The sequence below is a fragment of the Miniopterus natalensis genome, chromosome 12 (assembly GCF_054644295.1).
Source record: "Miniopterus natalensis isolate mMinNat1 chromosome 12, mMinNat1.hap1, whole genome shotgun sequence".
Taxonomy (NCBI): Eukaryota; Metazoa; Chordata; class Mammalia; order Chiroptera; family Miniopteridae; genus Miniopterus; species Miniopterus natalensis.
Window position 1 is genome coordinate 8,156,093 of NC_142092.1, and position 19,637 is coordinate 8,175,729.

At 40.0% G+C, this 19,637-nt stretch overlaps 1 protein-coding gene across 9 annotated transcripts in view; it reads left to right on the top strand.

Moving 5' to 3' along the window:
• Positions 1–19,637, top strand: part of CDC14B (cell division cycle 14B) — a 78,210-nt gene that overhangs the window by 39,685 nt on the left and 18,888 nt on the right. For all 9 annotated transcript variants that reach the window (XM_087822595.1, XM_087822597.1, XM_087822600.1 and 6 more), the window contains exons 5-9: positions 6,205–6,281; positions 12,033–12,099; positions 13,289–13,351; positions 16,108–16,195; positions 16,505–16,735. In XM_087822595.1, coding sequence (XP_087678721.1) covers positions 6,205–6,281; positions 12,033–12,099; positions 13,289–13,351; positions 16,108–16,195; positions 16,505–16,735 — 526 coding nt within the window. The remainder of the gene's footprint in view (positions 1–6,204; positions 6,282–12,032; positions 12,100–13,288; positions 13,352–16,107; positions 16,196–16,504; positions 16,736–19,637) is intronic.

The window sequence follows — 19,637 nt, forward strand, 5'->3', positions numbered from 1 at the left end:
GCTGGCGGTAGGCCGTCACTGGAGAAGTTAAGACAAGGGGAGCAGATGGGAGAGGACCTGGGAACAGAGGGTAAGAATCCCACTGGGCAGGTGGACGGCCAGAGTCTTTGTAAACTCACCTCCCAGGCAGACCGCCTCCCGAGTGTCTGAAAGGCTGGGCAAACAGCAACTAGGCAGCTGTAAGTAGGAGCAGGCACCAGGGAACGTGAGGTGCCTTGGAGCCATGGCGGGGGGACAGCATCCTTCGGGCTCTGCCCTTGGAAAGGCCTGTGGTTAAGGCAGCTGGCTGAGGTCATCGCAGTTCATCACAACTTCCCTTTTCACCCTAGTGAGCCTGACTCACATTCCAGCTGCCTGTGGTACTTGCTAAGTGGTATTAACTTCGGGAAAGAGTAAAGAGAAATGGTACTTGTTTTAGAGAGCATGGTTTCTTGTCTATAAATAAGGCCTGAGCAGTAAGGCCCTCTTCCATCAGTAATAAGCAGTGTGATCTTGAGTGAGCTGTCAACACCACAGGCTGGAAAACAGTAGCCTGCCAGCTTCATGTAACTCAGAGTGTTTATAAATAGTTGTGTGTTTATGCCAGTGTTTAAAACTTAAGAGATTTCCTTTTTTAAAAATTAAGATTTTTTTCTTTGTCTTAAAAAAATGTCCCTACCACTAAGATAGTATATCCCTATGCACTTTTCCTCTGGGCAATTCCCTCACATCTGTTAGCTGCCTGCAGACGTGTTTGCCACTCCAGATGCCCAATTTCCCATTATCTAAATTGGGGATTATTATACCAACCTACTACATATATATAAATAATAGCAATTTAAAAATTAAAACTATTGAAATAGAAGGCCATCTGACTTTTTCTAAAAAGTGATTTAGAATTTTTTTTTCTTACTAGTATTTGTGTAGAAACTGTGAAAGTGATTTTATCTCATTTTCTTATTTTATCATAAAATTGTTTATTATATATTGTCTTTCTCTGCTCACCTTTTTTTATTCAGCGGTTGGATCTTTAAACTTATTTCCAACTTGCATTGATTCATTAACATTCTGTGTTACTCTGGAGAGTGATTTTTTTTTTTTTTTTAAGAAAAGATCAGTCAACTTCATGGCATAGGAAAGATGCTGTCATCTGGCTGACGTGAAAATATGGTGACATGGAAAATATTGATGAAACATTGAGACATTTATCCTTGAAGAATATTTGAAAATAGTTTCCTGGTTTATCAGGCTGCCACATTTCCTGTGGAATTGAAATACCTTGTGTTATTCTTGAGTCAGATAATGATTTATAATGTATCAAAGGCTCTCTAAGTACATAGGTTAAGCTTTAAAATGTTCTGTACAGGAATAGAAGTAAGCATGTGTCTAAGTAATTGTGTTTAATTATTTAATCGTGTTTTATTATTTGAGATTGTCAGGACTGAAACTATAAATGAGCAAGTTGTGATCCTTTTGTTTCAGCCCACCAATTCAGCCATGGCTAATTGAGTCCCTCCCAGGTTTTGAAACGTAAATAAGTAATAAGTAATCCACGGTCAGAAGTTTTCTCAGGGGCGAGGGCAGACAGATGGTAATTTTAAAAATGGGGGTGGCCCTAGCCTGTTCAGCTCAGTGGTTAGAGCATCGGCCTACAGACTTAAGGGTGTCAGGTTCGATCCTGGTGAAGGGCATGGACCTCAGTTGCAGGCTTGATCTCTGGCCCTGGTCAGGCATGTGTGGGAGGCAACCAATCAATGTGTCATCTCACATCCCTGTTTCTCTCTCTCTCTCTCTGTGTTTTTATAGAAATGGCTACAGTGTTGTTCAGCAAAAAAGAACCTTGTACCATGACTGAAAGCATTACTAACTTCTCAAGTACTTTCTATCCCTATATTTCATTCTTGTGAGCTTGCTTTTTGCTCCTTTAGAGAGATTTATTTATTCTTTTTTAAAAAAAATTTTTTTAATTGATTTTAGAAAGAGGAAAGGGGAGAGAAAGAGAGAGAGAGAGACAGAGACATCATTCAGTTGCCTCCTATATGGGCCCCAACTGGGGACTGAACCACAACCCACGCATGTACCCTGACTGGGAATTGAACCTGTCACCTTCTGGTGTATGGGGACAGTGCTTCAGCTAACTGAGCCAGACCCACCAGGGCTGGAGAGAGAGAGATACACAAACTATGACATACACTTCTTACAGATGCTTCCTAAGCCGTGGAGGCTTCCTTACCTTAACATCTCTGTGCTTGTCACATATTTTTTTATTTATCCACTTTTAATAAACTGAAATGTTTGCTTCCTTCCCTATGTTTATTGTGCCGCTGTACTATCCGTTGCCGCATTACAAATTATCCCAACACTTAGTGACTTAAAGCAATAATCAACATTCTCTGAGAGTTTCTGTGGGGAAGGTATCCAGAAGTAGTAGCTCAGGTAGGTCTGCTTCTGGATCTCAGTGGGCTGCAGTCATATGAGGGCTTGACTGGGGCCGAAGGCTCCTCTGCTAAGACGGCCCCTTCTCATGCCTGCAAGTTATTGGTGGTGGTTGGCACGAGACCATCAGGTCCTCGCCATGTGATCTGGCCGAGTCCCCTCACAGAGTGATAGCTTGGTTTACCTGGGGCTGGAGTGAGGAGTCCAAGAGAAAGCAAGGCAGAAGCCACAGTGCCTTTTATGATCTAGCCTCAGAAGTCACACTTTGCCATTAGTGCAACATCAATTGCTTATACAGGGCCACCCTGTTCACTGTGGGCCACATGAGGGTGGAAACCCCGGGAGATGGGCATTGTTGGGGCTGTCTTGGAAGCTGGCTACCAAGCTGTTTAATCTCTCTGTTCATCGTTTGTTGCCTCCTGTTTTTGGACAGCAGTGTGGAGTTAGAGTGGCCATTCTATATACATAGCTTCTCACGGAAATATACCAAAAGGCTTTGAGAAGCCACTTAGCTTCCAAATTGCCAGGAACACAGTGACGGCTCCTAAAATTGCATTGATTTAGAGTTTACTGATTTGAGAATTTGTGTTCATGGAGCCACTTATAGGATTTTTCGTTAGTAACAAATTTAGAATAATTTCATTTGGGGAGGCCTTTTGACTAGGAAAATGAATGGGTGTAAAATTTAAAATTATAGATTGTTAGCAGATATTCCTTTGGTGGCTGTGTCTTAGTCCTTCGGGGCCACTGTAACAAAATACCAGAGACTGAGAGGCTTTAAACAACAGAAATGTATTTCGCACAGTTCTGGAGGCTGGGAGTCTGAGATCAGCTGCGGGGATCGCCCTGGAGCCCCCCCTTATAAGGCACTTACCCAGCATGAGGGCGGCTTCCCAAAGGCCCCATTCGCTGACACCATCACCATCACCATCACCATCACCATCACTGTGGACCTTGGAGTTTCAACAGGAATTTGGGGCGAGGTGGGCGGGACACAGGCATTCAGACCACAGCATTGTGTGAAGAGACTTGCTTTGACGGCACAGTCCTTCAGCGCATCTAGTTTCCCCAACATCGCCTCTCCTGCACCCCGCTGCCCAGCCCCCAGCCGAGCATCATTTGTTTGTTTTTTCGTCTTTCTCATTCTTATGTATTTTCTTTGGTTGTATTTGTCCCAACTGGATTTAAAAAGTACATTTTTTAAAGTTCATCACTAGGAATTAGGATTTTTTCATAGGAAAAAATGTTATATTCTGTGTTCTTTGAGTTGAACTTGTGTCCCAAGGCTAACCTGCAGTTATTTAATGTATTAGAGATGATTTTTGTTTTGAAAGTGAGAAGGAAATAATGCCCTTGTAATTTTAGTAATTAACAAAACCAAAGATGTGCAATCCTGAGTAGGAGGAATGATCATTAATCTGGTGCTTAAGAAAAAACTTAAATAATTTGAGAGAAGGTCTTATTTGAAATTTAGGGAAAATCTGAAAGTGGTCTGTGGATTTCATTTAACATACCTATATATACCTAGACACAAATGAATCAAACCCTCTTCTCCCTTTCATTGGCCTCCAGGTATTCTCTTATTTGTTTTTATTGTTGTGTTTTTGCTCTTATGGGGGGTTTATTTGGAAGGGGTCTGCTAGGAAGTCCCAAAATAGAATGAAGAAAAGGCTGACATTATCTGGGAAGCCTTAGATGAGAAAGGAAGCATGTTGGAGACTAGCAGAAAATGAGGAAATCGGGGAGGGGGCTGGATGAAAAAAGTTTTAAAATTTTTTTATTAAAAGAATTGTTACACTGTTTTTTCCAAATAGTAATAAAGTAGAAAGTCAATTGATAGGTTGATGCTTAAAAGATGGAAGTGTGGAGTAAGTAATGTATAGACAAGTATAATATGTTGAGTGAGATTAGATCTTGTGGTTAATTCATGATAAATTATAGTCTTCTATGAGTCAGTAATAGTATACTTGAAAATTGGTTGATACTAGATAGCAAAGCAATTCTTGGAATTGAGTTCTTTGTAATACCTCCTGTGTGCTCATATTGCTGCTGCAGACAAATAAAGGTTAGACATCCTGTATAGTTAATTATAGTTTTATATTCTTTTTAGTGTAAATCGGATGAAATCATATTGAGAAACAGGCTAGACATTGGGGAAATTTCCCATTTATGAATCTTAAAACTGAAAGTTGATAAAAAGCCCTCTGGAAGGTAAGTCAGCTGTTTCAGGGGATAGATCCCTCTCTAAGTTTCAAAGATCCTTGCTGAGTCTCGGATTTTTAGAACTTCTCTTAATCCAATGATATATTTATATCAGTTTTTTATCAGTTATTTAAATTTTTCCTTTATGTTGACTTAAGTTTAGTGAATTAAACAGTGAATCAGAGTCCACATATAGTGTACCCACCAAGAGTTACAGCGAAGCGTAAGATATGGGTCCCCACCTCAGACGCTCACCATTTGCTTGAGCAGACAGCTCATGTATAATAAGTAGTGGAGATAAAGCTTTTATAACTTTTTCAGTGACTTCTTTACTACTCAGAAGTTAAAGTGTATTATATGAGGCTAAAGTAAGCTCTAGAATCGAATCTAGTATTGGTGATACGTGTGCCGAATCCGGTGCCCCAGCCTCCTCCCCCTCCATGAACTGAGAACGCCCGCCTGCAGGCAGGCTCTGAGTTAGGGGGGACTTGTGCCTTCAGATAGAGGGGGTCAGGAAGCCCCGGCAAACGTAATGGGGCGCGGGGTGACTTCTTCAGAGGGGGGCCGGGGAAATGCTCAGCTCTGAGTCTGCAGAGCAGGGGGAGAATGACGCTGGCTCAGCACCTCTGCAAGAGTAAACGAGAGGACAGTGCAACCGCATCTCTAAACCATTGAGAGAGAAGGGCTGCGGACCAGGAGCTGCGCAGACCTGCAGACCTGGTCAGAAAGGCAGGGCAGGAGGCAAGAAAGTTTGGGAAATGCGAGGAATACCAGCTGCGGACCTCGGCTGCTACAGAACCTCCTTGAAGCATTCTAGCAGGTCCAAGTCGACGCAAACGTACTTCTGAAGGTAAAGGGAGCAAGTGCCCTTTTGGAGGAAATCTGTGCAGGATTACGAGTAGTTACACGTAAGCGGGCGGAGGTCGTCAGTCTTTGTTCTGCTCTTGTGTCCCTTCCCTCTCATCCCTGTCCCAGTCCGTCCCCAACCCCGTGTACCTCACACTTCCTGTCATTTCGGGATTTTTAGGAAGGAGGTGAGGTAAGAGCATGTGCTCAGTCTAACACCCTGATTTAGAAAACCTGTTATTTATTTAAATCACTGCATAGGTTTTGTTTTGTTTTTAAAAGATTTTTTATTGATTTTTAGAGAGGAAGGGAGAGGGAGAGAGAAACATCCATATGAGAGTGGAACATTGACTGGCTGCCTCCTGCACACGCCCTAAAAAGCCAGGCATGTGTCCTGACCCGGAATCAAACTGGCAACCCTTTAGTGCACCGGATGATGCCTAACTAACTGAGTCATACTGCCCATGGCTAGAAAATCAGTTTTAAAATTGCTGTACTTCTTACCACAGAAGGTTCTTAGGGAAAACTTGGTCACGGCTCTTATTGCAAGCAACAGAAACCAGTGGTGGCAGATTTAAACAAAAAAGGGATTCCCCAGCAGGATACTGGGTGACAGGATCCTTGGGAAGGCTGGAGAACCAGTCTCAGCCGACTGCCTGGAAATCGTACAAAACTTCACAATGACAGCACTGTATCTTCATTTAGAATTAAATTGCCTTTTTCTTCCCTTTTCAAATGTAGATTATCTATTTGGGGAGAACTCCAGAAGAAGCATATAGAATATTAATGTTTGGAGATACATCCTATATCCCTTTCAGGTAAATATAAGAATGATATGGTAAATATATGAATAATCTGGTCCTTGCCAGAAATGTCTTGGTGTTGTGGTTTCTGATAAAGGATAACCTAGTAAGTAGTCATTTTAGAGTGGGTGCAAATAGCACCACAGATTGAGATTACTCAACAGTAACACTATTGGTAGTTTGTTGTAGGGTCTATCCTGTGTATTACAGGGTGTTTAGCAGCATCCCTGGCTTTTGCCCATTAGATGCCAGTGACACCTTCATCCCCACAACAAATTGTCAGAACTAAAAATGTCTCTAGTCATTGCCAGATGTCCCTGGAGGTGCTGCTGCTGGTGGATTGCTCCTACTTGAGAACCACTCCTCTTAATGGGATAATCAGATGAGAGTCCTGACTTTTGGTACTCAAAACTACCACAAGGAGTTTGGTTCCTGAGGAATTAAGAAATAAATTTTCCCACTAGTCAGGAGTTAACTTGGGGGGTAAAAACTAACCCTTTTTTCCTGGGGTCACAGCCAGCAGAGAGAGTGTATAATCTAAACAAAGACATGATGCTGAATGTGTAATAAATGTGTGAAATAATTTCACTTGTCACATGCTGTATGGATAATCTCAAATATTGCATTTTTCCACTCACAAATTAGGAGCATTAGGATTGTTGCTTATACCTCAAATGCCTGATTTTGAAGTTATGGTCTTGCCTTTAAAACGTTAAGTTCTAAGTCTGACTTTACCGTGGATGAGCTTTGGGACAAGTCTCCCTAACTTTATGCAGAAGCTCCTCCTTAAGGATCAGCCATGGACTTACTGCATGAAATAGATTTGTTAGGACAGTCTGCAGACTGTTAGGACAGCACTACTCAAGACTGTATATTAGTGATATAGCAAAGTAGAAGCATTGCTCTGAACCCAGTACCTTTCCTTCCTAGCGCATGGATCATCTTAAGTTTTCTGTTACTTGTGAGTAGGGAGGGATGAATGTTATTTCTAAACTGGAAAGTGCTTCATTTGTCTTCTGAGCCTAAAATGTAACAGCAACCATGTGCTTCCTCCAGAAAAAAATGCCTATACGTTTGGTCCCTGAGTGGAGGTGCATTGATACACAGGGATCATTTCGTTCTCTGTAACTGTTCCTTGTTCCTTGTATTGCTAGTCCTTTACACTAGTGCCATTCTCAAAGTTCTGAAATACAAATGCGCTCATGTGTTTCACCTAATCCACTGTTGATGTAAAAGAAGTTGTATGTTCATTTAAATATAGGGGCCAGAATAAAATAAATGCTACTTACTGCTACCCCTGTGTTTAAATTATTGAAGTTTGGCACTGAGAAATGAAGTTGGCTACTTCTGGTCCCAGGAGCGGAAGTCAGCAGTTCTCTGATAAACAGGACTTAGCTAGAAACAGTTCAGGCTTATGAAATTTGAGTCGCTTCAGTCACCTGGGCCAGATATTTGATTTATCTAAAGCATTGTTTCTCAAAGAGGAGCCTGTGAAAGAGGGCTGGGTTGTGAAATTTTTGTTGCCAGCCTATGATGACATAAATACAGGAATTGAGAGTTAAGAGTTCAGAGACTTTTATAGTAATTTAATAGAGTATGTGTATGTCTGTGGAATCAAATAATAGAAGAATTTGGTCTAGTATTTTATGTTTTTTCCTTCCACTTTTCTAGTAATTCATTTTTATTTACAAAACTAAGGTTATTGCATTATTTTGTGTATGTAATAGTACAATATTATTGTATTTTAAATGTATTCTACAAAAAAGTATCAGCCTGTGACAGATGTAAGTATCTGGTGCTTCACCACATTTTACTGGTCTGTAGAACTTACTGATTAGCTAAAGCTAGATAAGGGTTTGAAAGAAATCACATTGTAATAGCCTCTTACCTTTCCCACTTTAGGTTCATAGAATATAACTGCTAACAAAGTATTGTTAACAAGGGATTGTAAAGAAAAGCATTTGTTTACAGTCAGTAACTTTTATACTCCTTAGCAATATTTAATTCAACTTAGACATACTTCAACCGCTGAGTTTACATATGTATATGCATCAATGTATGATTTCTTTCTTTTTTAAAAATTAATAATACTTTATTTTTCTTTATTTATTTTTATGCCTTTATTGATTTCAGAGAGAGGAAGGGAGAGGGAGAGAGATATAGAAACATCAGTGATGAGAGAGTCATTGACTGGCTGCCTCCTGCACGCCCCCCACTGGGGATCGAGCCTGCAACCTGGGCATGTGCCCTGACTGGGAATCAAACCTCGATCTCCTGGATCCTAGGTCGATGCTCAACCCCTGAGCCACACCGGCTAGGCTGATTTCTTTTTTTTAAAAATTATTATTATTTTCAATTACAGTTGCTTTTCAGTATCATTTTGTATTAGTTTCAGGGGCACAGCAGAGTGGTTAGATAATCATATACTTTGCAAAGTGGTTGCTCTATTATTTTAAGTACCCACCTGGCACCATATGTAGTTATTACAATATTACTGAGTATACAATATATGATTTCTTAATGAATTATTAACTATTTCTCTGCCTAAGTGAAAAAATAGTATAAAATATAGTTCCACATTTTCTTTTGATACCTTAGGATTATTGTTATGAAGCGCATCTATCTCTATTCTTTGACATTACCTAGAATACTCCTCTGCTTCTTAGTTGATTTTGTGGGGCATGGGGATCTCTGCTTTCTGTTTTTTAGAGGTGATATTGCATAGTTGCTAATAGCTTGGCTGTTTTGACATTAGACAGATGGAATTGTGACACTCAGCTGTGCCATTAATACGTCCATGGTCCTTTACAAATGTGAGCTTGGTCCCTGTGAGTGGGAATGACGGCTGTATCTCCCTAATGGGGTTGTGAGGATCAGGCAAATTCCTGCATATAAAACATTTGGTATAGTGCTTGGTCGTCAGCTAACATTTGTTGAACATTCATACATTGTTTTAGATGTATAACTTACGTACAACTTTTAAAAATCACTAATCTTATGTATTATATAACATATAAAACTTTTATATAACACATATATAAACTTCTACTTGTGCATATGCAACTATCACCTAGTTCAAGGTACAGAACATTGCCAGCACCCTGAAGATTCCCTGCACCCACTTTCCAGTCAGCAGTACCCACCCCTCCAAGCTATGGCTTCTACCACCGCCAGCTAGTATTCTTGCCTTTGAATGTTATATAAAGGAATCATACAGTGTGCATTTTGGAGAGCTGGGATCTAGCTTTTTAAACACTATGTATGACATTTATCCATGTTGCAGCAGATATCAGTAGTTCATTTTCTTTTTATTGCTTTCATAGCACTATGAGCATGTCACAATTTATTTACCCACATTGTCCTTTTGATGAGTACTTAGGTTTTTGTGGTGTTGGCCTAGAATGAATACAATCCCCTTTGAAAGCTGTTATTCTTAAAAACTTTGACATTGCTTTGCAGTTTCTATGCAATACTCCTTCATTGATTTGCATCTGATTTTCTAAGTTTGTTAAATGATCTTAGTGCCAAGCCCCTTCTTCCGGCCAAGGCTTACATCCAGGTTCATAGCTGCTATTCTGCTGTTTTGAAGAAGCCTGATTGCTTGGGTGGGAGGAAGGAGATGGTAATGAAATAATCATTAGTGAATAAAGAAAGGTTCTTATTGTCTATTCAGGTAGTGTGATGTATGAGGCAGGACTGTAGCTGAGCCCAGGTTAAAGCTTGTTGGATCATCATTGACTAGAGCAAGGTTTGGCCCACAGTAGGTTCTCCAAAAATATACATCGAATGCATGTTTCAGATTGTCGCACAGATTGACCCAACATGCCTTTAACTGGATTGGAAAAGAATTATCAGTATGTTAAGAAGATAACAATCCTAGACGTGGCTAAAAACTTGGGGATGTAACTTGAGAGTTCATCCTATTTTCACTGATACTTTTGATTTTGATTGAGAGTAAACTACTTCATTTTTAACTTAGTGTCTCTTCCTAAAAACGTTCCTATTTCATAAAACATTATTTTTATGAAACAAGTATTTGTGTTGATTATCTACTTCAGTGGTTCTTAAACTGAACATACATCATAATCACCCGCTTGAACAAAAATTACCTGGCCCCACCCCTAGAACTTCTGACCCAGCAGATCTGAGGCAGAGCCTGGGAACTGGTGTTTCTAACAGGTCGGGTGATACTGATGCTGCTGGTCAGGGACCCCACTCTGAGAATCGCTGCTGCAGGTCATTTTGTGTTTCTCCTTCCCCACTGTTGTTAATGAGCTATTGGTAAAATACAAAGCTTTAGAAGAGCAGCTTTTAAATTCAGGCGCTTACAGAACAAAAATGGCAAGCTCTAAGACCTGAAGGCCAGCATGCAACATACTCGGTAGCCCTAACCAGTTCAAGCAGTAACATGTGAAACTAAGCTGAGATGGATGCCCTTACTTTTCCTCATTGTGAGTTTAATGTTGCTATAATTACCTACATTCTTAAGGTTTGTGCAAGAATTAGAAATTTTAAATGTGCAGTTTAATTTTTCATGTTAGTAATATTACAATGTGAAAAGCCAACCGAGGCAGGCAATTGACAGCTCCAGTCAAATGTTATCCTTCCACATAAGGATTAAATGTTACCATTTAGAGAGGCACAGTTGTTTGGCATGTCTAGAATGAGCATGATTAAATTAATTTTATCTTACTTAGCTCTCAGAATGTTCACTCTGTAATGGCTGAAGGCAGTGAAAAAGGAGACGCAGGTGGCAGTGTAGAAGCACCTCATTTTCTGGACGGAGCCCTCACTGGTGTTAAGACCTGTGAAGTAAGGATTGCTGAGGGTTGGCGCAGCGCTGGGCAGAGTTGCCTGCAAGCTAACCTGAGCACTTCCCGAGGGCAGAGCGATTCTACCAAGGGCAGTCAGTGCCTTAGTTCCTGTGGTTTTATTGGTGCCGTTGTCCTTTAAGAATCAGAAAGAAGTCAATCCAGTTAAGTTGTTAAAAACTGTAAAAGCATAATGAGGAAAGAAAATGCTTTTAGCTTGCACCTAGTGTTTCAGGTAGGACTCTTTTTCCTTTTTGGGTGGAGATGGTACCCAAGCACATGCGTGCCTACACACACACAGGTACATGTATATAGAGAATCCAAAAGCAGTCTGGCCCAGCCGGGCGTGGCTCAGCAGCTGAGCATTGACCTCGGACCCAGGAGATCGAGGTTCGATTCCCGGTCAGGGCACATGCCCGGGTTGCGGGCTCAGCTCGATCCCCAGTCAGGGCCGTGCAGGAGGCAGCTGATCAATGACTCTCATCATTGATGTTTCTCTCTCCCTCTCCCTTCCTCTCTCTGAAATCAATAAAGACACATTTTTTTTTAAAAAAGCAATCTTTCTTGGTAATGGTTTGATATGGTATTTTCCAGTATGAAGAGAAAATTCAGTACCTTGCTCTTTTGGGGCAGGGGTCCATGTTATTGATTGGTAACTCTTGAAGCTCAGCTGTCAAAGCCAAAAATGATCCAGAGAAATCATTTACAAATTAGGAAGTGGATTATTGGCCCCCGTCTATGAAACATTATCTACTGGAGTAGGTAGCAACAGCAGGAAAATGTATAAAGTGGCTTATCTTTTATTTAAAAACCAAACAGCAAGAATTCTTTTTTTTTTTTCTTGAGGCTTGCTCTGAGTATGTGTTTGATTTTAAATTCTAGTCAGCTTTGTTTTGAGTAAGTGCACTGCAGAAAATTAACTGAGCTGTGTATTTCAATACTTTTGGGCTTTCAGAGATGCTGCCTTAGGGAGCTGCAGTTTCTTCATCACCCTTCTGGACTGTTTTCATGCGGTGAAGAAGGTGAGTGACTAAGGGAGCCCCCACTGTCGCCAGGGAACAAGTACATGCAGCCCAGGGAAGGCAGGGTCTTCCCCAAAGGTCCCCCGTGCATGCAGGATGTCGGAGGGGCCCGTTTCCCACTCAAATTAGAATGAGCCCTTCTGACTGCAGTTTCAGTCGCTGTCAGACGGGGCTCAGGAAGCTGCTAATGTTGGCAGGCATACTGTCCTAACCCTAGGGCTCCCTTCTCTCAACTCCCGCCACCTTTCAAAAAAGAGCACAAAAACTTTGAGGGCCTGGGAAATGCACCCTTGTGACAGTGTATAGCTGTTTATGTTGTTAATTCTTGGCTTAGTTTTTTTAACCAGACCTAATTAAGAACTCTAGGTCAAAGATTACTCTTTTCACAGTACGTTTAATTTTACTGAAGAGTCAGCAGCTTCTGATTTTCAACTTAAACATTTGTTTGTGACTGATTTCAAATATTGCATACCTGAAACATTTATAAATGTAATTATGTCTTCATTTTAGTGCTACTTCTAATAGGATCACCTTATGAAATTCAAAGGAGAATAGAAATTTCCTATAAATTGCCTTTTACTGTATCATTCTGTTAGGAACATCTCTAGTCCAAATATCATGACATGTATTGAGTACTGTGAATTCAAGGAAATAAAATTCATCATGGATTTGGTCTTGGAGTTGGAATATAAAGAAACTTTTCCCCTCAAAAATTTGAATTTTAGTGTTGATCTCCAGGCTGTCTTTAGTAGAGGGAATATTAACCTCTTAATCCAAGAAGAATTTGACAGTGAAAACACTTATGAAGTGTATGGGGTTTGTTGGGGATAAACTAACCTTTCCTCTATTATTTATTTAGGGGCCATTGAGTTTGTGCATTATATTTGAAGCCCGAATGGGGTTGATCTAATGAGTGGGGTTGCTTTGAAGGCTCGATTATTTAGCTCTTCACGGACAGGATGACTGTGAAGGAAGATAAAACATCCAATCTCATTAAAATAAATACTGTTACAACTAGTCTTCTAGATAGCGGAAGCCTTTGAAAGACATATTTTGAAAACTATTCAGTGGAACATAATCTAAATACAACAGTGCGTTTTTGGGAGTGCCTCCTGAGGTTAGGCAATTGGATTGAAGGTTGTTTCCTTACTTGCATCTTTGGTCTTGAAAGCTCTCCTTTGGATTTTAGGCGATGCAGTATGGCTTCTTTAACTTCAACTCATTCAGCCTTGAGGAGTACGAGCACTACGAAGTAAGTTTTCAGGGGTACTGATTTTAATTCTCTTATTCAAGTTTTGCTTACAGAAGTATTACTGGTTTTAAAAATATTGAACAGTTTAGATGTGTATAGAGCATAAAACAGTCTGGTGTTGAGCCTCTTACTGCACTCCCGGTTCCTGGTGGGGCTTTCTGCACTCGCTGCTCCTTCCAGAGTGAATGAGCGTGCTCCTGGGCATTTCTCTTCAGTGTTTAGTTTAAAAAAGTCTTTCAGTATTGACGACTTTCCTGGAGTGTCTAGATGAGATCATGTTTGTGAAGCCCTTAGCAGAGAATCTGATGAGATGGATAAAAAGTCATGATACATTTAATTAGCCTGGAAAATATGTTTGTATCAGAACTGTTTGTATTAAGTCAGGACACTTCTAGTTGCAAATTACAGAAAGTAAACACATATGGCTTAAGTAAAAAAGGGAAGCTTTATTGATTTTCATAAGTAAAAAGGCCAGGAGCAAGTGTATTATCATGCATGACCAGATTCAGGTGCTCAAATACTTACCCGAAACTGAGCTGAGAGAAGCTCGCTGTGTCCCCAGGCCAGTGGCCCTCAGTAGTGATGAAGATAGCCACCAGCGGCTCTGATCCACCCATTTCGCAAATTCACCAGAAGAGCATCCATGGCTGCAGCAGAAGACCCACGAAGTCCTCTCGTTGTCCTGGCTTAGATCATATCCCTAGCCCTCAACCAGGCATATTCCTAGCAAGGATGGGGGTAGGCCGGTGTAAAATACCCGGATCATCCCAGGAGCTGGAGTGCTGGCTGGGGTCAGCCCTATCAAGCCACACAGACCAAAAAAAGAGAGTGCAGGCAGGCAAAACCACAGATATCCTTGACTCTTTTTAATGCAGTGTATTTTTTTTTTTAAGAAAAGTAATTTGATTCTACTATTTAGTCCATCCTTCAAATAGATAAGTAATATGCTTACGCTAAAGGTTTTTTTCAGCCAAGAATGCTGTGGGATCTTGTCTTTTTATCTTACTATAGTTATCTAGAACAGACATTGTCACTAACAAAGGAGTGATTTCGCAGACAACATTTTATGCAGCCATGTCTTGAATCTTCACATAACTGTTCTTTCACAGTTAATTTCTAATTGTTTTAAACCCTTAGACATAACTGAACTATTTTACTGATGAGTAGGGTTAATAGTTAACGATCAGTCACTACTCAGATGTGCCCATAATATAAAAGCATAATGTGGGATTCATTAGGTCGCACCCTATCTTTACTTCTGTGTAATAGCAATACATTTCTAAAGTACAATATGTATTTAATTACTGTATTACACTATTGACTGCAACTTAATTATTAACACTGTTTTTTGGTGCTTCTCCTTATAAAAGTAAACATTTAAAGTAAAATATACTTTCATTCCTATGTAAGCAAAACTCCTAAAAACACCATCTGATGTTCCTTCTTTGCGGCACAGCTGTGCTAAGGAGCAATGTTGACTCTCATTGGCTTCTCTCTCACTAATGTAGAAATTCCAGTGTTGGCAGGAGTAGCAGGGTCACTCACAAATATAGTTTACTTTCAGTGAACTTGCATTGAGACACAGGGAACTAACTGTCCAGGTAGCTACAGACAGTGGTAGCTCACAGACTGGTTTTGTTTAGTCTCCACAGTGTATTTAGGAATTTTGGCTTGCTGTTTCATTGATTCCATGATGCCCATTCCCCCCTACCCCCTGTTTTAACTTCTCTGAATTCAGGATGCATCTTATAATCACCTGCAGTTCAATGAAATCTAACTGTAGGTTTCTCGTTAAAAACTGCAGGTTTCTGGTTTCACTTGAAAATCAGAACACCCGGAAACACTCGTCCTCATTCCGATTTAGAGCTTTTAGCGTGGTACACGTGCTCGCCGACTCTTCTCCACAATTAAATAAGTCGGCTTGCCTGGCCTGTAGATGTTCAAGCAATCTTGGTTTATTTCTTCCCTGTCACATGTACACACCCCACTTGCAAAGCTAATTGATCTTATTTTTATCATCGGTTCTCTTCTTCACTGTCAGTTTCTCCTACTCCCTGCTTAAGTCTTTATGTAACCATTTCTGCTGTTGTTAAATTTGAACTATATCTTATAAGAATTGTTATGGCAAAGACTCAGTAACAGGAGGTAAAATGTTCTAAATTTCAGTTTTTTTCTATAGACCTACTGTGATCTTAGTATACTTACAATTTCAAATTTCCTGGTGGTTTAGTGAAAAATTTTCAGTGTCCTTCTTATGAAATGATGGAAAGATATCTTTCTACAAATAAAAAGTAAATATTGAGAGGCCAGGAGCCTAAATAGATAGTTTTCCCTCCTTTGTTCAATGAGTCCAAACTGCTCATATTGGAAGTCAGTCATTCAGGAAAACTGAAGTTTTCAGATAATGAAAAGTTTCCTCATAATGGAAAAGTTTACTTTTATATTAATTAGCAGCGGCTCTGTGAGAATTTACTTGTATAAAATAGCCAGAGTACTTAGGCATATTTTGGATAGTGGCAGTCAGCTCCGTTTTCCAAAGGCTGACGACCTAAGCAAAGTGATTAGGACCAGAAGAAGTTAGCCGGCTTCCTGGGAATATTCAGAGCAAGCTTGATTTTAGTTTCCTGCCTCATGGACATTTCTAAACAGCTTTTGTGCTAAAGCAAGTGGATTTGAAGTTCAGCAGACAGTATTGAGAAGGGGTGTGGGAAGAAGATTCAGTATAATAATGAATTGTGCTGGTCTTTCCTTTGCAGAAAGCAGAAAACGGAGATTTAAATTGGATAATACCAAACCAATTTGTTGCCTTCTGTGGACCTCATTCAAGAACCAGACTTGAAAGTGGTATGCAAAAATATAGGACCAATGTAGTTTTGTTATTAAAAGTATCCATCTTGTATTATTATTGTTGTTTTTTTAAGAGGCCTAAGAGTTCAACTAAGTTTGATGGTCTTAATTATTTAAGTATATTTCATCATTTCAGTACATTATTCTGCCTGAATTTTAACTTTTTTTATTTTTATTTTTTTACAGTTATAATCAAATTGGTATTCAATCCCTAGTCTAGACACTGTTTCCACACAATTACAGGTGAAATTGTTATCCATTGTTTTCTTTCTGCATTTTACAATGTTTGGTAATTTCTTTATGTAGGTTACTACCAACATTCTCCTGAGGCTTACATTCCCTATTTTAAGAATCACAACATTACTACTATAATCCGCCTGAATAAAAGGATGTATAATGCCAAACAATTTACAAATGCTGGTTTCGACCACTATGACCTTTTCTTTGCGGATGGCAGTACCCCTACTGACGCAATCGTCAAAGAATTTCTGGATATTTGTGAAAGTGCCGAGGGTGCCATTGCAGTACATTGTAAAGGTATGTTTCTAGGGTTGGTTAAAGAATGGTGGGCATGTATGTGTATATACCAGGTCATTTAGAGGATATGCCAGGACATGTGAAGCTGCATTTGGTATTACAGAAGGCATTTTTTTTAATGTATTGTAAGTTGCTCTTTTTTTAATATGTTTTTTTAATTGATTTCACAGAGAGGAATGGAGAGGGGGAGAGAGAGAGAAACTTTGATGATAGAGAAACATCAGCCAGCCGCCTCCTGCACACACCCTACTAGGGATTAAGCCTGCACTTGACCAGGAATTGAACCTTCGACCTTTTGGTGCCCGGGAGGATGCCCAACCAACTGAGCCACACCAGCCAGGCATAAGTTGCTTTTTTCTTAAAACCACTTTATTGTGGTGTGATTGACATAACAAAGGCTCTCCATATAAAGAATACTTTTAAAACCCTAATTTCATATGAAAAGTATCGTAAATTTAATTGTGTCCATAGGTAAACCTACAAAGGCTTATCACACTGAAATGTATTCATTTATCCATCAAACATCTATTCGGTGCCTACTGTTTGGTAGGTTCTAGGATATGTCAATGAGCAGAGTGTACTTTAAGAGCTTGTCTTTGTGGAGTTTATATTTGAACAAATTGTTATGTTTTTAGCTGCTAGAACAGTGCCTGGCACTTAATAAATATTTATTGAATGACTGTAATAATACATTATATGAATGTACTAGGATTTATTGAACTTTTCTCATCGTTGGATAGCTGATTCTGAAGACAAGGAATATATTTTTGTTAAGAAAAATCTAATATTGAAAAAAACAGCAATAAAACCCAGCAAATCTGGGGAATAGCCAAAATCTAATCTCCAGAATTGCCACATTATAAGTTTTAAATGTCCAGCTTTCACCAAAAAAGTCACAAGATATACAAAGAAACAGGAAAGTATAACTCATTTAAAGGAAAGTAAAATGAATCAACAGAAACTGTCCCTGAGAAAGACCAAATGGTGGATTTACTAGACAAAAACGCTAAAACAGCTGTCTTAAAGGTGCTCAGAGAACCAAAAGAAAATGTGAACAAAGTCAAGAAAACAATGAGTGAACAAATGAAAATATCAACAAAGGGATAGGAAACAAAATGTTCTAAAGCTGAAATGTACAGTAACTGAAAGGAAAAATTCACTGGTGAGATTCCAGACAGAAGCAGGCAGGAGACAGAATCAGCAAACTGGACAGTAGGACAGTTGAAATGATCAAATCTGAAGAAGAAAGATTGAAAAATGAAGAGGGACCTCTGGGATATCATAAAGTGGACCAGTCTCTGGATTGTGCGAGTCCCAAAGGGCAAAGTGAGAGACAGCAGCGAGAGATTATTTGAAGAAATAATTGCCGAAGGCTTCCCAAATTTGAGGAAAGACGTGAATGTAAACATCAAAGAAACTCAATGAACTCCGAGCAGGATAAACTCTCAGACCCACACCCAGATGCATGATAATCAATCAATCTAAAGTCAGGGACAAAGAATCTTGGAAGCAGTAAGAGAGAATGAACTTACCCATTCAGGGGACCCCAGTAAGATTGTCAGTAGATGTCTCATCAGAAACCCTGGAGGCCAGAGAGCAGTAGGTTGTTATATAGGGTGTCCCCCCAAAATGTATAGACACTTGGAATGGTTATAAAAGCATGTTTATTAACATACAGTTTTCATTTTCAAAATTTACAAGAATCTTCAGAAATGAATAATTTTTTGTCAACTCGTGTTTTTAAACTGATGACCGTCTGGTCCAGGAACTGCTGATAGCTCGAAGCAATGGAATCGCAAACATCAAGTCATTTCATTCAATATTTATGTGCCCTCAACTCATTAACTTGCCAGTTTTGTACTGTAAACTTGATCTTTTATGTATACCATAAAAAAGTCTAGTGGACAAGATTGTTTTTGCCACTTCCTAACAAGGATTGCCTTTTAGTTTCCAACAACATGTTCTTCATTTCCATCTGCGCCTGCTCTGAAAGCAGTGCTAACGTCCATATTCCTGCTGACAGTTCCCTCAGGCAGTCCAGGTGGTTTTCTTTCATGAGCCTTAAAACTCTTGCAGCCTTTATAATTCCATTCCAAAGCGACTTCTGCATTTTTACGTGTTGTTACAGTCACGGTACCAAAATCTCTATTAGTGAGGGTTTTCCAGAGAAAATGATAAGGGAACTGGTCTCAGACACAGAGGAAGGCTGGCAAGTACAGGAGCTGCAGTGTGGGCTGGCAGGCTAGAGACCCAGGAGAGCCAGTGGTGCATGCAGTCTGCTGGAGAACCCCTTCTATCCTGAGGAGCCCAGTCTCCATTCTGTTCACACCTTCAACTGATTGATTGAGGGCCACCCACATGGAGGGTAATCCACCTACTCGAAAGTCCACTATTCTCACCCAAATACACCTGTCAGGTTGACAAGTACAATTACCATCACAGGAGGTAATGGTAGTTTGGGTGAGAGTAAAGGAGGACAGCTGGAATAGGTTTTTTACAAAGCCATGTGAAAATGAGTATAAGAGTAGAAAAACTGTTCACTGAGGGGAAGGTTTAAGCCGGTGTTTTTGGGAACATGATTTTACCATTAACAGAAAACCCAGGGTAGGGACACTGCACTTACTGAGAGTCATCACTTAGAAAGTCATTTCCTTTCCCGGTTATGAGTAGAACCATCTGGGGGACTTTAGAAATCTCTGCCCAGGCTGCATCGCATGCCAACTAAGTCGGCATCTAGAGGTGAGTCTCTTTTGTAAACCTCCGTGTGATCTCAGTATGCATCCACACTTGAGAACCACTCTTAAGGGAAGCAGAATCGTGGCAGGCCTTTTGAAAATATTCTCCCTGCCAACAGAATTCTGGAGTGCATGAGACCAGGTCTGATTGGTTGGTTTCTTTTCCT